The sequence below is a fragment of the Cajanus cajan genome, chromosome 9, assembly GCF_000230855.2.
Source record: "Cajanus cajan strain Asha chromosome 9, NIPB_CcT2T_4, whole genome shotgun sequence".
Taxonomy (NCBI): Eukaryota; Viridiplantae; Streptophyta; class Magnoliopsida; order Fabales; family Fabaceae; genus Cajanus; species Cajanus cajan.
In genome coordinates this window covers 2,042,263-2,059,052 of record NC_138525.1, presented here as the reverse complement: position 1 = coordinate 2,059,052, position 16,790 = coordinate 2,042,263, and the positions used below count along the sequence as shown (strand labels likewise).

Below are 16,790 nucleotides of genomic sequence, written 5' to 3'. Positions count from 1 at the left end.
GAGCATGGACCGAGACCAGTGCAGGTCAGATACATGGGAGCACGGGAGAATGTTGGCATGCACCAAGGCTGACCAGATCCTGACCACTGGAAGAAGGTCCCGGCGCTTCACGTGGAGAGGCAACTGAGATCGGTTCCTGTGGAACCAACGTCCAGGTACGCAGATAGCAGCCTCTACTAGAGCGGGGTCCATCGTCTCCATGGTGTAGTTGCTATACTCTGACTCCTCATCATCCCTCAGCGCAGTCCCCAAAAATTGATTAATCGTCTGGGCGTCATAGGGGACTCGCACACCCCTAACATAGCTAACAAATGGCGCAATGCCCTCCTCCAATCGCAGGGCATTGGCGTAGAACTCCTTGACTACTGCTATGTTGGCCGGGAGTGGGTAAGAACCGAGCGTTCCCCATCGGCGTCGGCGTAGCTCGGCCTGAAACTCAGGGGCCTCACCTGGCTCTAACTCGACTCTCCTCTCAAGAATGAACTTCTTCGCACTAACTGACTCAAAGTGCTTCTCGTTGCGCTCGGTGAGGAAGAGATCAGAATAAGGCCGAGTCGGTTTGCGCGGAGTTTGCCCAGATTTGCTTTGGCGCGGGCGTTTGCTAGAAGAGGCCATCTGCAGAAAATAAACAATAGAAATCCCAGGCAGACAGACATGAGCATAAAAATATATAAGGATGACCAGTGCAATTTACCGAAAAGGAAACTAGCCCTAGACTGGAAATGGAATTTAAAACGGAACTAAAAACAACCAAAATATGGGTTTCAGAGGGGAATTGCGCCGGGCTTAGGAGTTCATGCGCCTGGCGCAGAGAGTGCAGAAAACTCTCTGGAAGCGCGTGCGCTGGGCGCAAAACATAATTGCGCCGGGCGCAGAGAGTAGGGAGGACTCTCTGGAACCAACTGCGCTGGGCGCAAAAATAAATTAAGCCGGGCGCGAGTAAGCGTTTTCAGAAAAAAAATTGGCCAGAACGGGCTGTTCCAAGATCAGAACGGCCGTTCTTAAATTCGAAACGGGCCATTCTGGAATTGGAACAGTCGGTTCCAAATACCGAAACGGGCCGTTCTGGACATGGAACAGGGCGTTCCAAAGTCCAAAACGGGCCGTTCTGGAATTTGAACGGGCCGTTTCGCAGCTTCAGCCGAGGGTACCGCGCCTGGCGTGATTGCACCCATAACAACACCCCAAAATCCCAAAAATAAGAAGGAAAACTGCAAAACCAGACAAGAAAATGTTGAGTGTGAACCTACTGGAGGTGGAGTGCGTGGAGGGAGAAGGAAAGCCGCGTGCACTTGAGAAGAAAAGAAGCTGCGTGCCCTTGAGGTGGAGTACGGAGAAAAGGGTTGTGAGACTGAGTTGAGAGAGGGAAATGTGATTTGAGAGTTGAGAATGTGAAGTGGGAGGTTGAGAGAGGGAGGCTGGAGAGGGAAGATGAGTTGAGGGAGTTGAGAGGATTTGTTAGGAAGGGAGTTGTTGTGAGAAACGGAAGTGAAACGTGGGTGGCATCTGCGCGGTCGCGCCGGGCGTGAAATTACCCACGCCGGGCGCCATATCAGTAAAAACCCAAAGTTTGCCCTTTCTGGTATGATGCCGGGCGGTGTCGTTCTGCGCCCGGCGCAATTAGGGTTACAACGTGCCAGAATTTAATGCGCTACGCGCGCCGGGCTTGGCTAACCCCTGGAGCACCTAACTATTAATGCGCCCGGCACGCCAATAAATGCGCCGGGCGTGGTCGTTCCAGTGTTACAATGAAGTCTAGGCCGGGCGCAAAATAAATTGAGCCCGGCGTGTGTCTTGACAGAGACCACATTACTGTAGGTGCGCTGGGCGTGGATAAGACAGGCCCGGCGTGATTAACTCTGAAGCTTTCACCTAGATTTTTCACTCCTCACACTCCTCACAAATTCAACTTAAATCTATCCACTCAAGCATGATTCACACACTTAACACATAATATCAAACACAAACAACATAATACAACATACATAGCATAGAACATAAACATCCACACAACAAGTCCTAGAACCAGTATAACATACAATTATAACGCAACAATAAACATAAAAACAAAGTTCAGATCTCTGGGTTGCCTCCCAGGAAGCGCTTGTTTACTGTCCCGAGCCTGACAAGAAGAGACCTCAAGGGTCTCTAAAAGAAAGGATACAGCAAAGTCTTTCGACTTCTTCACCCAAGTAGGGTTTCAACCGCTGTCCATTCACAACCCAACTTCTTTGTGCCTCAGGATCTTCAATTTCTATGGCACCATAGGGTTTCACCTCCTTAACTCTGAAAGGGCCAGACCACTTTGATCTCAGTTTTCCAGGAAAGAGTTTGAGCCTGGAATTGAACAGAAGCACAGACTGGCCTGCCCTGAACTCTCTCTTCAGAATTCTCTTGTCATGATAGCTTTTGACCTTCTCCTTGTAGAGCTTAGATGATTCATAGGCTTGGAGCCTCAATTCATCAAGAGCATGCAGCTCCAGCTTCCTCTTCTCACCGGTGCTGAGAGGATCAAAATTCAACAGCTTCAAAGCCCAATAAGCTTTGTGCTCCAGTTCCACAGGAAGATGGCAAGCTTTTCCATACACCAACTGAAATGGAGTGAGACCAATTGGAGACTTGAAGGCGGTTCTATAAGCCCATAGAGCCTCATCAAGCTTTGTAGACCAGTCCTTCCTTGAAGCTGAAACAGTCTTTTCCAGAATCCTCTTGATCTCTCTGTTAGAGACCTCAGCTTGCCCATTGGTTTGAGGGTGATAGGCGGTGGCAACCTTATGATGGACTCCATAATGTTCTAGAGCCCTCTCCAATTGAGTATTGCAGAAGTGTGAACCTCCATCACTGATAAGTACCCTGGGGGTACCAAATCTGCTGAATATGTGCTTCTTGAGGAACTTCACCACTGTTTTGCCATCCGCCTTGGGGGTAGCAATGGCTTCAACCCATTTTGAGACATAGTCCACCGCCACGAGAATATACTCATTTGTGAAGGACGAAGGCAGTGGACCAACAAAATCTATGCCCCAGCAATCAAATACCTCAACTTCCTGCATGTTCTGTAAGGGCATCTCATGCTTCCTTGTGATTCCTCCGGCCCTTTGACAACTGTCACACTGCTTGGCGTGACTATGGGCATCTTTAAAGAGTGTTGGCCAGTAAAATCCAGATTGAAGCACCTTGGCAGCTGTCCTCTCTCCATTGAAATGACCTCCATAGGGGAAGTTGTGACAGTGCCACAAAATACTCTTGGCCTCCTCTCTTGAGACACACCTCCTCAATAGGCCATCTGCACCAATCTTGAACAAGTGAGGGTCATCCCAAACGTAGTAGGTAGCATCACGGAGGAACTTCTTTTTCTGGTGCCATGTGAAATCTTCAGGGATTACTCCAGCTGCCTTGAAGTTTGCCAGGTCAGCAAACCAGGGTCGCTCTTGCACCATGAACAGCTTCTCATCAGGAAATTCCTCCAAGATCTCCCTCTCCTTCAGGGTCACCTCATCATTTATGAGCCTTGAGAGGTGATCAGCAACCAGATTCTCCTTGCCACTCTTATCTCTTATCTCCAAATCAAACTCTTGAAGCAGAAGAATCCACCTAATGAGTCTTGGCTTGGAATCCGGTTTGGTGAGTAAGTACTTAATGGCTGCATGATCTGTGAACACAACCACTTTGGAACCAATCAAATAGGACCGAAACTTTTCCAATGCAAACACTATGGCTAGCAACTCTTTTTCAGTAGTGGCATAATTGATTTGTGCCTCATTTAAAACCTTGCTAGCATAGTGAATGGCATGAAAAATTTTGGTCCTTCTTTGGCCTAAGACTGCCCCAACCGCATAATCACTAGCATCACACATGAGTTCAAAATCCAGTTTCCAATCTGGTGCAGTGATTATGGGTGCAGAGGTGAGTCTAGCCTTCAAAGCTTCAAAAGCCTTCATACAAGAATCATTAAAACAAAAAGGAGTGTCTTTGTTTAGGAGATTGCTCAGGGGTTTGGCTATCATTGAAAAATCTTTTATAAAGCGCCTGTAAAAGCCAGCATGCCCTAAGAAACTCCTAATACCTTTGACATTGATGGGTGGAGGAAGTTTTTCTATTACCTCCACTTTGGCTGGGTCAACTTCAATGCCCTTGTGAGAAATCTTGTGCCCCAGAACTATCCCCTCGGTCACCATGAAATGGCATTTTTCCCAGTTGAGTATAAGGTTGGTCTCCAAGCATCTTCTAAGCACCACTTCAAGATTAGTCAGGCATTCGTCAAATGAAGACCCGAACACGGAGAAATCGTCCATGAAGACCTCAATGCTCTTCTCCACCAGGTCGGAGAATATAGCTAGCATACATCGTTGAAATGTTGCAGGAGCATTGCACAATCCAAATGGCATCTTCCGATAAGCAAAGATACCAAAAGGACAAGTGAAAGCGGTCTTCTCCTGATCTTCCGGATCCACCACAATCTGGTTGTAACCTGAATACCCATCAAGAAAGCAATAATAAGCTTGACCAGCTAATCTCTCAAGCATCTGATCCATGAATGGGAGTGGGAAATGATCCTTCCTGGTAGCCTTATTTAGCTTCCTATAATCAATACACATTCTCCACCCCGTGACCGTTCTAGAAGGAATCAGCTCGTTCTTCTCATTCCGAACCACCGTCATGCCACCCTTCTTTGGAACTACTTGCACAGGGCTCACCCATGCACTATCAGAAATAGGGTAGATCATGCCGGCATCTAACAGCTTAATCACTTCCTTCTTCACCACCTCTTTCATCACAGGATTAAGCCTCCTCTGTGGTTGAGCAACCGGCTTGTACTCATCCTCCATAAATATTTTATGCATGCAATAGGCTGGGCTAATTCCCTTGAGATCAGAAATAGACCAACCAATTGCCCCTTGATAGAACTTCAGAACTCTCACAAGTTTCTCCTCCTCCAATGGGGATAAGGAGCTACTTATGATAACCGGCTTGCTTCCACCTTCATCTAGAAACACATACTTTAGATGAGAAGGGAGTATCTTCAACTCGAGCTTCGGGGTGATCACCTCCCCATCATCCTTCGAATCTTCCATGTGCACTGAGTCCGGTGTCACCTCCTTATATGAGTCAAGGCTCCTCAAACATGCCTCAACCTCTCTATCTTCTTCTTCATGGAGGTATTCAACCATATTGACTAAGACTTTTTCCAAAGAGTTAGTGAAAGAGATATGCTTCCTGGAGTCTTCAACAAGTTCATCAATGACATCAACCCGGAAGCAACTGCTCTTGTCCTTGGGGTAGTGCATGGCATCAAACACATCAAAGTTAACCTCTTCATCATTCACTCTCACCTTAAGCTTCCCATCATCCACATCAATTAGAACTCTTGCAGTCTTCATGAATGGTCGGCCAAGAATGAGAGGTACATCAACGTCCTCTTCAATATCCATCACCACGAAATCAGCGGGAAATAAGAAACGGTCCACCTTCACCAGAACATCCTCCACAATGCCATGAGGATACTTCACAGATCGATCCGCCAACTGCAAAGTCATGCGAGTAGGCTTCACCTCCAAATCGCCAATCCTCTGAAGCATAGATAAGGGCATGAGATTGATGCTAGCCCCCAAATCAAGCAAGGCCTTCCCAATAGCTAAACTCCCAATAGTGACTGGAAGAGTGAAACTACCAGGGTCCTTGGATTTTGTTGGCAACATCTTCTGAATAATGGCACTACACCCCGCCTCCAATGTAATGGTCTCCTCTTCAAAATACTTTCTCTTCTTGGTGAGGAGCTCTTTCATGAACTTGGCATATGTAGGCATTTGCTCTAATGCCTCGGAGAACGGAATGTTAATTTGCAGGGTCTTGAAAATCTCCAAGAACCGAGCATATTGCCTCTCCTTATCCCTTTTTGAAGGTGCATGAGGATACGGTAAGCTCTTGGTGGGTGGCACCTTCACAATATTCCTCTCCTCCATGGGCGCCTTATTCTTTTCTCTACTGATTCTTTCTTTCTCTTTTTCAAGTTCTTTTTCTTTCTCCTTCTTTTTGTCATTTTCAATTTTTTCTTTATTCTCTACAACCGACTCACTTCCTCCACTCCTTCTCCACACTCCTGGGCCCTCTAAGATGATCTCTTCATCAACACTATCATCATCATCTTCGCCTGTGTCATTCTTCTCCTTGCTCTCATCATTCTTCTCACTCTCCTTCACCACAAACTCCCGACCACTCCTTGTAGATACTACATTCAAGTGCCCCTTCGGGTTTTGTTCAGTGTTGGCTGAGAAAGAACCTTTATGCTGCTCTGCTAGCTGCTTTGCTATTTGCCCCACCTGTATCTCCAAATTTTTAATTGAGGCATCAGTGTTCTTTTGGTTGGACATAGACAGTTGCATGAATTGTTGCAAGGTGTCTTCCAACTTGGTGGTTCTCTCATACAAAGGTGAGTGTTGGTGTTGATGTGGAGGTCTGCTACTTGATGAAGCATTCATGTCTGGTTTGTTTCCACCATAGTTATTTCTCCACCCCTGATTTGAATTTTGCGGATAGGGATGTTGAGAGAAATTTTGCCGCCCTTGATTCCCCATGTAATTCACTTCTGCACCTTGGGGATCAGAAGATCCGGCACAATAACCATTAGGGTGGTCACCTCCACAAAAATCACATGCCATCACTTGTTGCATAGGAGGAGCATTAGAGTGCATAGCTTGAAGTTGTTGAGGAAGCTTGGCCATCTGTTGATTCAAAGCTTCAATTTGTTGGGAAAGTATCTTGTTTTGAGCCAACACCGCATCTTGAGTACTCAACTCCAAAACTCCTCTCTTGGTTGAAGAACTTCTACCATGCTGGCTCCTGAAGTCTGTGGAAGCCATGGACTCAATGATTGTGATAGCTTCTTCAGCAGTTCTGAACATGACTGACCCTCCAAAAGAAGCGTCCAATATCATCTTGGTTTGAGGTTGTAGCCCATTACAGAAAGTTTGAACTTGAAGCTCCACCTCAAAACCATGATTCGGGCACCTCCTCAACAATGATTTGTACCTCTCCCATGCTTCACATAGTGGCTCATCAGCACCTTGAGCAAAAGTAGCAATAGCAGTTCTGGCTTCAGTGTTCTTAGATGGGGGAAAGAACCTGGCTAAGAATTTGGTCTCCACATCCCTCCAAGTTGTCAGGCTTTGGTTTGGCTGAGAATGAAGCCAAGCCTTAGCCTTACCATTCAGAGAAAATGGAAACAACCTCATGAAAAGTGCCTCTTCATCAGCCCCAGAAACTCCAACTGAACCACACAACTCATAGAAAGTGTAGAGATGAGTGTGTGGGTCTTCATGATCCAGGCCAGAAAATTGATGAGAACTGATAAGCTGTAGCAGTGCAGGCTTCATTTCTGCTAGTTTGTCGTTCATTGTAGGCCTCACAATGCTTGAGAACTCCCTCGGGCTAGTGTAGGTGAAAGTATCACCTATAGTGCGCCTCCGGTTGTGATTGTTATTGTGAGTACCATCTCCACCTTCCATAGTGGACTCAGGAATGTCAGAAACAAAAGCTTCAGGAAACTGAATGGTTGGTTGGCTAACTAGATTTGCTCTAGTCCTCCTTCTCCTCCTGTTGCTATTATTCCTCCTTGCCGTGCGTTCAATCTCAGGATCGTTCAACAATGGCTCAGAAGAAACAGTACCTCTAGTTCGGATGGTACCTTGCATACAAGAGAAAACCAAAGACTAGAGTGCACAAGTCAGCCCAAAGAATTAGTTGCTGAAATAGAAATTAGCAATAAAAGTAAAGGAACAAGTCACAAATAGCTATAAATACTAAATCGCCATTCTAATCCCCGGCAACGGCGCCAAAAACTTGTTGAGATTTCCGTTGAAGTACTTTTGTTATAATTGAAATTTAGTTTAATTCTATCAACGGTCTCAAACACGGCAAGTATACCGGCCGTTCAAGTAGTAAAAATATCGTATCCACAGGGATTAGAAGGTAAAATAAGCATTTATTGACTATTCGTGACTAAAAAATAATTCCAATTTCATAATTTGTCATGTGAATTCAAAGTTAAGACTATTGGAATGAGAGCTGTAAATAAATATTGGTTTGTGAGTGGAAAGGGTAGAAATGATTTTATGGTTTTGTGAGATTGTGGGGTCAGATTTCACAAAACGTCAAACTAATGAATCCTTAATCTCTTGTTAAATTCATTGCTTAGTCAACCCAATAGTTTACTCAAACCTAATCCCTTAGAGCAAGAGCCTAGATGTGGATATTGAATATCAATCCCTTGAGTACCCAATATCTACATCCGCATTACGGGCTAGGGTTTAAGACTACTAATGGGCTAAGCTCCATTCCTAGATACATTTCCCACTAGGCATTTGTTTCAGAGCTAGTTTCAAGGGTTATTTTCCAATACCCAATGGAACCTATATCATGCAATGAGATTAAATCCAAAGCAAGCATTAAGAATAGAAACATAAACAACAATGAATGAAACAACATGTATATATATCATAAAAACCGTAAGGATTACAATAGAATTCGTTGGTTACATCTAACCCCACAAAAATGGGTGAAACCACTCAACAAAGAGGGTAAATACAAAATAGAGATGAAGGGAGAAATGAAGAACCGAAGGAAAGACCCACACACGAACGGCTCCAAGCTCCGGGAATCCCTTCCACAGCTCCCAAAACGCGCCCAATGTGTGAATGAGGGAGAAACCCTCGAAAATGGCTTCAAATACGAGCCTGGGAGGTCAGATTAGGGTTCTGCGCCCGGCGCATAAGTTGTCGCACCCGGCGCATAGTCTTCTGAGCACTTTCTGCCTCGTTATAAGCCCGGCGCAATTACTTTTTACGCCCGGCGCAGTGTCTTCCAGAGACTTTCAAGCATACTCTGCCTTAGAGCGAGCCCGGCGCAATTCTCTATTAAGCCCGGCGCAATTCGTTCCAGAGAGTATTGAGGTACTCTCTGCCTCGATCACGCCCGGCGTGGTGGAGTCTCGCGCCCGGCGCATGTACAACTTCCAAAAGTCCACTGCTCTGTTCTTCTCAAGCCCGGCGCAGCGTCATCTTACGCCCGGCGCAGACACTCTGCTCTGCTCCTTGGCTCCTTATGTTTCCAATCCAAAAGATCTTCAATCCTCAAATCTCTAGCTCAATACCTGTACAAAAAATGAGGTGGATTAAGGTATTGTTAGATGAATTTGGGTTAGTTATATCTGCATACAAAATGAACCAAAAAGAGAACAATTATATTGCAATGGTTCAAAGGATGAGTGGAATTTGTTCAATAAGTCTCATCAAAAAGAGGTAAAATTGAGACTTAACATTGTTGAATCGTTAAAGGTTGGGTTGGTTGTATGTTATTCATTTTAGTTTGTGGCTGAAAGGGGATTAATCAAAGAGTGTTGTATGTTGAAAGTTGGGGTTTGGTTTCTTCACAAAGAATGTAGTGATTAATGATGTTTTGTAGTTATATGTTGATTCTAAGTGTACATATATTTTGATTGTGATGTATATAGTTACTGCTTGGTATTACATGTGCTAGGTTCTTGTTGCATTACAAGTTTTGGCTCAAAATTGGATTTTGCATATGCAAGATTCTAATACCATGTTGTTAGTGGTGTCGAGCGTGAGGAGAGAGACTCATCTTAGGGTAGAATTGTGTCAAGCGTGGTTGAACGGCGCTAGGCATGGAAGTCTTGAGAGTTCTCTAACTTGGTAACGTCAGGCCCAAAGTTGTGTGGAGCCCAATATGGCCAAGCTAAAGCTATGTGTTTAGATTTTCTAAGGTCTTAAGGTGGTGATGCCGAACGAGATTCAGGTAGAGACTATCTGCTTGAGATGGGGTTGGGTGCGGTTTTTTACTATGCCAAGTGTGAGGTCTCAGAGGCCTCTACCTTACCCAAGTCGTGCACATGTTGTGTAACGCTAAGCATGAGTGAGGCAAATAACTCCCTGATTGGATGGTGTCGGGTGAAAGGTGAGTAGCGTCGAACATTAGTTGTTGAAGAAAAACAAGATAATATGGTTGATGAGGTGTTGGCTTCTTGATGATTTGAGTTGTTATATGATAATATGATGAGTAAGTTGCAAAAATGACGTAGTATACTATGATTTTGTTGTGAGTTGTATGTTGATAGTTGAATGTTGTCTATGTAGTTGTGTTGAATATACCATGTGTTGTTGAGATGTTGATTGATTGTAGAGTTGAATTTGAGATGTGAGTTGTAAAGTTGTGTGTTGATTTTGTTGTTATATTGAAATTATCATGAGTTGTTTGTGTTGTTGAGTTGTGTTGACCACTTAGGACTATAAGAGATGTTTTTGAAAGTTGCATCTCATTGTGTGGATATTGTGTTATGATGCTCTGAGAGCCTTAATTATTGAAAACCCTTATTAGGAAATTGACCATTGAAGTCGATGTTGTTTTATTTCTCCTCTAGAACTTTGTTGCTACTGTGTGGGCAAGGTCAAGACATACCTGTATGAAGTGACCACAGTATAAGAGTCAGGTTGAACTATACATATTACAAGTGACCAACTGAGAAAAGTCCAAAGTCAAGAGCTTAATTTCTAACTGAGTATGGGAAAGCTATAGTATTTGGAGGGTAGTTGGTGAACTAATCTCATAGGAGGCTTGGTTAAACTAGTTAATGTCGTGGTAGGCTCGTATCTAGTTATTTTATCCTAACATTAGTACTATACTTTGTTTAAGTGTTGGCATTCGAGAATTTGTGGATTTATATCCAATTTACTGTTGATCTAACAAATCCAAAAAGATCACCCTGTGTTGTCAACTCAATAGGAACAAGTCACTTAAACTGCTTATCTTGTGCATATTTTGTGATAACAACACAGAGTGATCTGTGTCAGATGGTTGTTGTGGCCGAAATTCTTGATCACTTTCAATGAAGAGATGTCATAACCATTAACGTTGATGATGATCATGGAAGAAATAGGGTGGCTGCATTAGGGGATAAGTTAGGTGAGAAACGTGGTAAAATATTACATATATTGTCATTTAAGCCTAATAACTTTAACCCGGAAGAATAAATAGTGCATTAGTTAAAATAGCTTTGATGGAATCAAGGGTAATAGTTCTTCACATATACTTCTTTTGGTCTAGAAGTACTTCATGCAGCTTAGTCACTTGAGCAAGGAAAAGACTCTCATAAGGTTTTTACGTCATCTTGTCATATCCTGACTGCAACACTTCATTATAATGCAATTTATTGATCTACCATATAAATATTACTCTAAAAGATAAAGTAATTATTTTCTTCAAATCATCAAGTTACGTCAACATAAATATTTTGTTACAAAATTACATCATTCATCTTTACCTTATATTCCAATTTTTGCTTACATTTCTCAATTGAATGTTTCTTTTGTCAATCTCTAGGTGTGTCACGCTTAGTGGAACAAGGCAAAGAAAGAGACAACAGAGGCACCAAGCAAGGAGCCAACAAGGGGCAAGGTAGCAGAAGCTCCACTGCTTGGGCCAGGGGCTGGGGTAGGAACCTCAGTGGCAGCCACCACGACACTCATGGAGGTAGCGACAATGAGGATAATGCAAGTGACCTTCTTCATGTCCATGATGAATTAAATGTGGCTTGTTTTGGAGACCCTCAGATGTGCTGATGAAACAAATATGTTTTGAATCAAAGACCTCTAGTCTCGACACTGGTGAAGCTCCTAATCATTCCAATTCTGGTGAGCTTAATTAGACAGGCTTGTTGAACATCTTGGGAAAATTTTTAGTTAGCTTTACTTTGACACTTTTTTACATTTTTAAGTACTTTAATTTAAGTGATTCAAAACATCAAACACAATGGAAATGTTACACTACTTCTAGAGTTTAAATTTTATTATAGAATTTTTTTATGCATGTAGTTTGGGATGGAACATAATAGTTTGACAATTACTCTATTTTCTATCGGCAGAAGAATTGACCAAAGAGGATTTTAAGGGTTTCAAGGTTATTGTCTTCACCAATTGATTAAAATATTATGGATATTTTTAGCAGTGACACCACCATCACCATCCACCAATTAAAATCTCAAACACTATTCATACAAGCACACACACACACACGAAACAATCAATCACAGAAAGTGACACCACCACCACCATCCAAAATCTAAACAAATGAACATGGTATTCATAATCCAAACTTCAAACTTAGATTCATATTTCACAAGTCCACGCACATGAATCCCATTTGGTGTATTCGAAGATCTAAATGACAGTAATTTCTTCAAGGCCAACACAACATTCAAACAAACCTAGAACAGAAAAACTAGTAGAAAAACCTAAATATACTAACCTTGGCATGCCCTAGCGGATTTCATAGCCGATTTCGAATTTCAAATTGATTTTCATCGTTTTTCTTGCATGCGGGTCGTATGAAAAATGAACTTTAATCTGTGCGGGTTTTGTAAAAAATGAGTTTTGATTGGATTTCGTGCGGGTTTTCGTGAGTTTTATTTTAATTTTAAAAATTGTTTTTTTATTTCTTTTAAATTAATTTTATAAATTTTTTATTTTATTTTTTTAATTTCATAAAAGAACTGCTTTTGTCGGACACAATAATCAATGAAAAAAAATTAATAAAAAATTATGAAATATTTCTAGAGTTTAAAATTACCACAAAAAAATGTCAATAATTTATAGCGATTATCATCCTTGTCATAAATATAACAATTTTTGGTGATTTATGAAAATCGTAAAAAAAAAAGTCATTCTTTGTAGTGGCCGGCATCTCTATCAAGTCTAAAGGCTGTGATCAAATATTTTGACTTGAACATCAAAAACTCAAGGAAAATATAACAAATTTGATAAAGTCACTGTTTAATTTTTCAATATTTATGATCTTGATATAAAAATATCTATTATATTTTATGGTAATTAATGCCCGTCAAAAATTGTAAAATATATAAGATGAATATTTTATTCATAAAATAATTTATTCTATATTAATGATTAGAATTTAAATTCTAAATACTTTAATTAAAAGACACAAATTAGTGTCACGTGTTTCGTAATTTATAATTATCTTATTAAAGATCCGAAAAAGCAACTTTTTATACCCAAGAGATAAGGCAGTCAAAAGTTAGGAAGAAGCCATCTCCAATCAGATTGTTTTTCATTTTATTGCACCTGTAACGGAAAGCATAGGATTTGTAATTGATTTCATGGTAGAAACAGAACATCACAATCTCTATGTGCAGGCCTTTCAAAGATCTATATTCTATCATATGATTCATATTTGCCCATCACAAGGGCCAAAACCCAAACTAAATAAAAGTGCAAAATATTGCATTCGGATTTAGACAACAGTGAACTTAAGTTACATGGCAAATCTTTTCTATTCAAGATTTTACAAGCATGACAATTGACAAATCATTTATAAAATTTCAGGCACAAAAATAGTGACTGGGTTACCGTTTTCATTTATAAAAGAGATTTTATATACCCTTTTCATACTTTCCCATCAATTGAAATGAAAACCGGGAGATTAGGAGGTATAACAAAGGAGGAAGAAGGTGTATTCTTGTTTAACTCAAAGTTCTGCAGTTGAGGGGGGAAAGGAAGTCCAAAGATGCCTCCATGGCTTACTCAAAAAGCTTATTTGAACAGCTGATTTTGGATCCGCAGTATAAAGTATGTTATAGATAAGTTCGTTTGGCAAACCTGTCTTCTTTCATTGTCCTTTTTCCATCTCCTTTGCTGCTGACTTTGAAGACTGACCAACACCATTCTAACCCTTTCTCACTTCCCACAAAATGGGGTAAACTCTTTTTTTATTTTAATTTTTTATTATATTTTTTTTAATTTTTTTTAAGTTTTTTAAAATTTTTAATTTTTAATTTTCATGTTAATCTCTCTCTTTTCTATTTCTTTTTCACTTATGGGTTAAATTTTTATTAAAGAAATTCTTTTATTTCCTTCTGTTTTATTTTCATCTTATCTTGTCGTATCTTATTACAGATATTGACCGTATATTTTAAACTATAAAAATATTTTTGAACCGTTAGATATATTAAATTTTGAATCAATAATAGAGATATTTTTTTAATTTTTTTTCATGTTTTATAATTTTGTCTCAATTTCCTTCCTCTAACAGGAACAATATTTTAAGGAGGACTATTTTGAGGAGAACTAGTTAGTTCTGGGTTCGGGTGACATTTACTCCCTTAACTACAGCTTATCTGCTGATTCTTCAATATCAGGACTTCTACTTAGTTTTATCCTAATTTCTTCCTGATCATGGATAGGTCATCCAAGTTCGGGCCATAAACAGTGACAATTACCTTATGAAGATTCACATTCATTGCGGTTCTAGATCCATAAATAACATAGTGTAAAGATTTCACTATCTTAAAATATTTAACATTTTGTTCATTTTTTTTCTTATTTTCATATATCATGTCATTTTATACTTCAATATATATATCATTTTTCACAGGGGCGGAACTTGGATTAAAAGTTTGGAAGTGCCAAATTATTATTTATATATATATAATTATAAATTAATTTTTTATTAAATAAAAAAATAGAATTTTTCCTTTTTTTACTCAATTTTTTAATTTTATTATAATTAATAATATAATAATATATAAATATAATATTAATATATATATATAAATATATATATATATATATATATGTGTGTGTGTGTGTGTGAGGAATGCTAATATACTCTTACTTATTTTTTAGTTGGAGTATGTTAGCAACCTACACCAAAATTTTAGGACAAAAAATCACTCATTTATTTTGATTTGGTTAATTTATATAAAGGATATTATAGTAATTTAATTTAATTTTAAATAAAAAAATATTTTTTCTTTTTTATTAACTTCATTCTCTAAGTTATTTCTATTTTTTATTAAATTCCTTCTCCAACCCACTTCTCTTTCTTATTAAATTTTTTCTCTAACTTATTTATCTCTCTCCTATTAAATTCTTTCGTTCTTTCTTATTATATTTTTTCTCTAACTTTTTTATATTTCTCCTATTAAATTCCTTCTTTAACTCATTTCTCTCGTATCTCTCATGATGTCTCCCTTTTCTGAACAAATAAAAAAATATAAACGACTTAGAGAATAAAGTTAATAAGAGAAAGAAAATATTTTATTTTCATTTAACATTAAATTAAATTACTATAATATCATTTGTACAAATTAACCAAATCAAAATAAATGAGTGATTTTTTTTCCTAAAATTTTAGTGTAGATTACTAACATACTTCAACTAAAAAATAGGTAAAAGTATATATAGAAGAAATTTATTATGAGTGATGAGAGGGTTAAAATATAACACTTAAATTAATTTCCTCTCACTTGATTAAACACTAAATTATATATATATATATATATATATATATATATGAAAATTTGGAAAAGTTTGGGTGAGCCGTCCGTGTCATAGAGAAGGTCCGCCTATAAAAATCATATTATTTGTTATGCCATCTGTTAATATTATATAAATTAAAATAGATATATTTTTTATGAGATAAACTACCTTGGATAACTAAAATTTGTCTTAAAACTTATTGAGCTAAATTTACACTATCGCAATATTTAATAAACTAAAAAAGTATTTAAACATAAAGAATATTTTCGCTGAAACGATCCATTCATTTTAAAGAATCATTTATAGTCCTTTACCTAAACTTCAACAAAAGTAAACTTATTTTTGCAAAACTTTGTGATACTTACCAGTTTGTGTTGCGTTGCTCCTCCTATCGCCATAATCGACTCGTAGAAAATTATTTCCGCTAATGTCATGGCACATTGCCTTGCAGCTTAGATTTCCGTTAATGCTCAACAAGAAGCGAAAAAAGGATTTTCTGATGTTATGACGTGAAAGTTACGGTGCAGAATTTTCCAAGATGAAAGTTGTGTGTAAGATAAAGACACGTGTGTTATATTTTTTATTTTTTACTTTCATTATTTTTCGGTTGAACTTCAAACTCTTGAAAGAGTAAATTCTACAATTTGAGGTCGCGGTGGGTGATGCTGTGACGGTGGCGGGTGGAAGGTCAGAGATGCCGCGCGGAGAGATTCTGCCAAAAAAAAAACTCATAGACATCAAACTTCAATCTCAATGATGCATTATGCTGGCCATTCAATACAAGATATCAATCTACTTCATGTCCTCAACATTGGAGGTATAATGGTAAAAGTAATTGAAGAAGATAAATAATTAAAAAAGGAAAGTCAATAAAACAGTGGAAAAAAAAGGTGTCAAAGTCCTACTCATTAGATTCAACTAACGATTGACAAATTACTATCTATACCCAAAGCATATACGTCAAAGTTTTTTTTTTTTCTTCAAATATTTATCATAATGTCACAGTTTTTTACAAGTTGGGTACAGAAAATCCGATTTCTCAATGTGATTTTTTTATTTTATTTTAAATTTATCTTTAATTTATAAAAATACTTTTTAATATTAAAACATATTTTGAAAATACTAAAATATGTAATAATTTTAAATAAATTGATTTATAAATTTATAAATATATAAATTTAAATATTTTTATTAAATTATTTTAAAATAGAAATTATTAAAAAATTGTAAATAATTATTATTTTTTAATTTAGTTAAATTCTTTAAACTTGTTGTAAAGATTAATTTTTGTGTAATTTGTGTAATTTGTTTAATGTGTATGATTTTTTTTTTAGTTTGAATAATGACTAATACTCATAATTTTCATGGTAGTAAATTCAATAGAGTCTTTTTCATGACTTGAATTGATTCTAAAAAAAATTTATAATTACACGACGCACGAGTTGT

General features: G+C 38.6%; 1 protein-coding gene and 1 non-coding gene across 2 annotated transcripts; one reads left to right on the top strand and one right to left on the bottom strand.

Annotated features, from left to right (window-relative positions):
• Nucleotides 1–1,632: 1,632 nt before the first annotated feature.
• LOC145951696 (uncharacterized) lies at nucleotides 1,633–7,691 on the bottom strand. The gene is made up of 2 exons (XM_083063556.1): nucleotides 6,077–7,691; nucleotides 1,633–6,001 (listed from the first exon to the last, which is right to left on the bottom strand). The coding sequence occupies exons 1-2, from the start codon at nucleotides 7,689–7,691 to the stop codon at nucleotides 2,139–2,141; spliced, it is 5,478 nt and encodes a 1,825-aa protein (XP_082919682.1). The 3' UTR covers nucleotides 1,633–2,138.
• LOC145952226 (small nucleolar RNA R71) lies at nucleotides 6,991–7,096 on the top strand. The gene has a single exon (XR_014429905.1). It is a non-coding gene; the product is annotated as a small nucleolar RNA R71 (small nucleolar RNA).
• Nucleotides 7,692–16,790: the final 9,099 nt, after the last annotated feature.

Excerpts from the sequence above, each read along its gene's own strand:
- LOC145951696 (XM_083063556.1), bottom strand. The coding sequence starts at position 7,691 with ATGCAAGGTACCATCCGAACTAGAGGTACTGTTTCTTCTGAGCCATTG. Across the intron at positions 6,002-6,076 it reads GTGGAGAAGGAGTGGAGGAA|AGAAAGAAAGAATCAGTAGA; the intron begins GTGAGTCGGTTG and ends AACTTGAAAAAG.